Source organism: Myotis davidii, unplaced genomic scaffold, assembly GCF_000327345.1.
Source record: "Myotis davidii unplaced genomic scaffold, ASM32734v1 scaffold609, whole genome shotgun sequence".
Lineage (NCBI taxonomy): Eukaryota > Metazoa > Chordata > Mammalia > Chiroptera > Vespertilionidae > Myotis > Myotis davidii.
This window is the reverse complement of record NW_006300164.1, coordinates 2,299,042-2,301,013: the sequence shown is the minus strand read 5'-3', so window position 1 is coordinate 2,301,013 and position 1,972 is coordinate 2,299,042. Positions and strand designations below refer to the sequence as shown.

Sequence of the window (1,972 nt, the reverse complement as noted above, 5' to 3'; positions counted from 1 at the left end):
CACTCTCCCTCCGTCTGCCAGAGGCTGGAGCTGGTCGCGTCGATGACGGTTCTTTGACTCCGGCCTCTCCTGCTTCACGAGGGCTCGGTCCCCTCTCGTGGGGCCTTCACTTTTATTTTTTATTATATTTTATGTTTAAATATATTTCATTGATTTCAGAGGGGAAGGGAGAGGGAGACAGAGAAACATCCATGATGAGGGAGAATCATGGATCGGCCGCCTTTTGCACACCCCCCACTGGGGATGGAGCCCACAGCCCGGGCCTGTGCCCTGACCGGGAATCAAACCGTGACCTCTTGGTTCAGAGGTCGATGCTCAACCCCTGAGCCACGCGGCTGGACCAGGGCCTTTGCTTTCAGATCAGTGCGGGGAGGGGTGTGGTCGATCCCAGGCCAGGCAGGGGCTCCCGTGAGGACCGTGCCCTTCAGATGGAGACACGCCATGCGGCCCTGTAACACAGCGCCTCTTGTCTCCGCAGGGAAAGCTCGGAGTCCCGGGGCTGCCGGGCTACCCAGGAAGACAAGGGCCAAAGGTAACGTGCGACCGGGTCCTCCCCCAGCCCTGCCCCGGCCCTCCCCGCCCTCGGCATTGTCACCGTTCGCCTGCGTGACAGTGCAGAGGGCCCGTGTCGCTGTGTCAGCTCTGCTCAGACCCGTGGGAAGTACAAGGTCTGGAAATGGGCACAGGGTCAGCTCAGGGTTCTAAGCCACTTCGAGAGCAGAGACCCCTGAAGACAGGAAGCGCCCTGTGGGCGGGCGACGTGCCATAGACAGTGCCCAGAGCAGGGGTTCAGGTACCTGCTGAGTCAGCTTCTTAGGCTCATCTCTGTCCAAGCGCACCGCGTGGGGCTTTCCCCTCTGTCCCCGTGCACCGCGTGGGGCTCTCCCCTCTGTCCATGTGCGCCGCGTGGGGCTCTCCCCTCCGTCCCCGTGCACTGTGTGAGCTCTGAGCTGTCCCCGTGCACCGCGTGGGCCTTTCCCCTCTGTCCCCGTGCACTGTGTGAGCTCTGAGCTGTCCCCGTGCACCGCGTGGGCCTTTCCCCTCTGTCCCCGTGCACTGTGTGAGCTCTGAGCTGTCCCCGTGCACCGCGTGGGCCTTTCCCCTCTGTCCCCGTGCACTGTGTGAGCTCTGAGCTGTCCCCGTGCACCGCGTGGGCCTTTCCCCTCTGTCCCCGTGCACTGTGTGAGCTCTGAGCTGTCCCCGTGCACCGCGTGGGCCTTTCCCCTCTGTCCCCGTGCACTGTGTGAGCTCTGAGCTGTCCCCGTGCACCGCGTGGGCCTTTCCCCTCTGTCCCCGTGCACTGTGTGAGCTCTGAGCTGTCCCCGTGCACCGCGTGGGCCTTTCCCCTCTGTCCCCGTGCACTGTGTGAGCTCTGAGCTGTCCCCGTGCACCGCGTGGGCCTTTCCCCTCTGTCCCCGTGCACTGTGTGAGCTCTGAGCTGTCCCCGTGCACCGCGTGGGCCTTTCCCCTCTGTCCCCGTGCACTGTGTGAGCTCTGAGCTGTCCCCGTGCACCGCGTGGGCCTTTCCCCTCTGTCCCCGTGCACTGTGTGAGCTCTGAGCTGTCCCCGTGCACCGCGTGGGGCTCTCCCCTCCGTCCCCGTGCACCGCGTGGGGCTCTCCCCTCCATCCATGTGCACCGCATGGGGCTCTCCCCTCTGTCCATGTGCACCGCGTGGGGCTCTCCCCTCCGTCCATGTGCACCGCGTGGGGCTCTCCCCTCCGTCCCCGTGCACCGCGTGGGGCTCTCCCCTCCGTCCCCGTGCACCGCGTGGGGCTCTCCCCTCCGTCCCCGTGCACCGCGTGGGGCTCTCCCCTCCATCCATGTGCACCGCATGGGGCTCTCCCCTCCGTCCATGTGCACCGCGTGGGGCTTTCCCCTCTGTCCATGTGCACCGCGTGGGGCTCTCCCCTCCGTCCCCGTGCACCACGTGGGGCTCTCCCCTCCGTCCACGTGCACTGCGTGGGGCTCTC

At 65.8% G+C, this 1,972-nt stretch overlaps 1 protein-coding gene across 1 annotated transcript in view; it reads left to right on the top strand.

Moving 5' to 3' along the window:
• Positions 1-42: 42 nt before the first annotated feature.
• Positions 43-1,972, top strand: part of LOC102761370 (collagen alpha-1(V) chain-like) — an 89,263-nt gene continuing 87,333 nt past the window's right edge. The window contains exons 1-2 of the mRNA XM_015572366.1: positions 43-48; positions 479-532. Coding sequence (XP_015427852.1) covers positions 43-48; positions 479-532 — 60 coding nt within the window. The remainder of the gene's footprint in view (positions 49-478; positions 533-1,972) is intronic.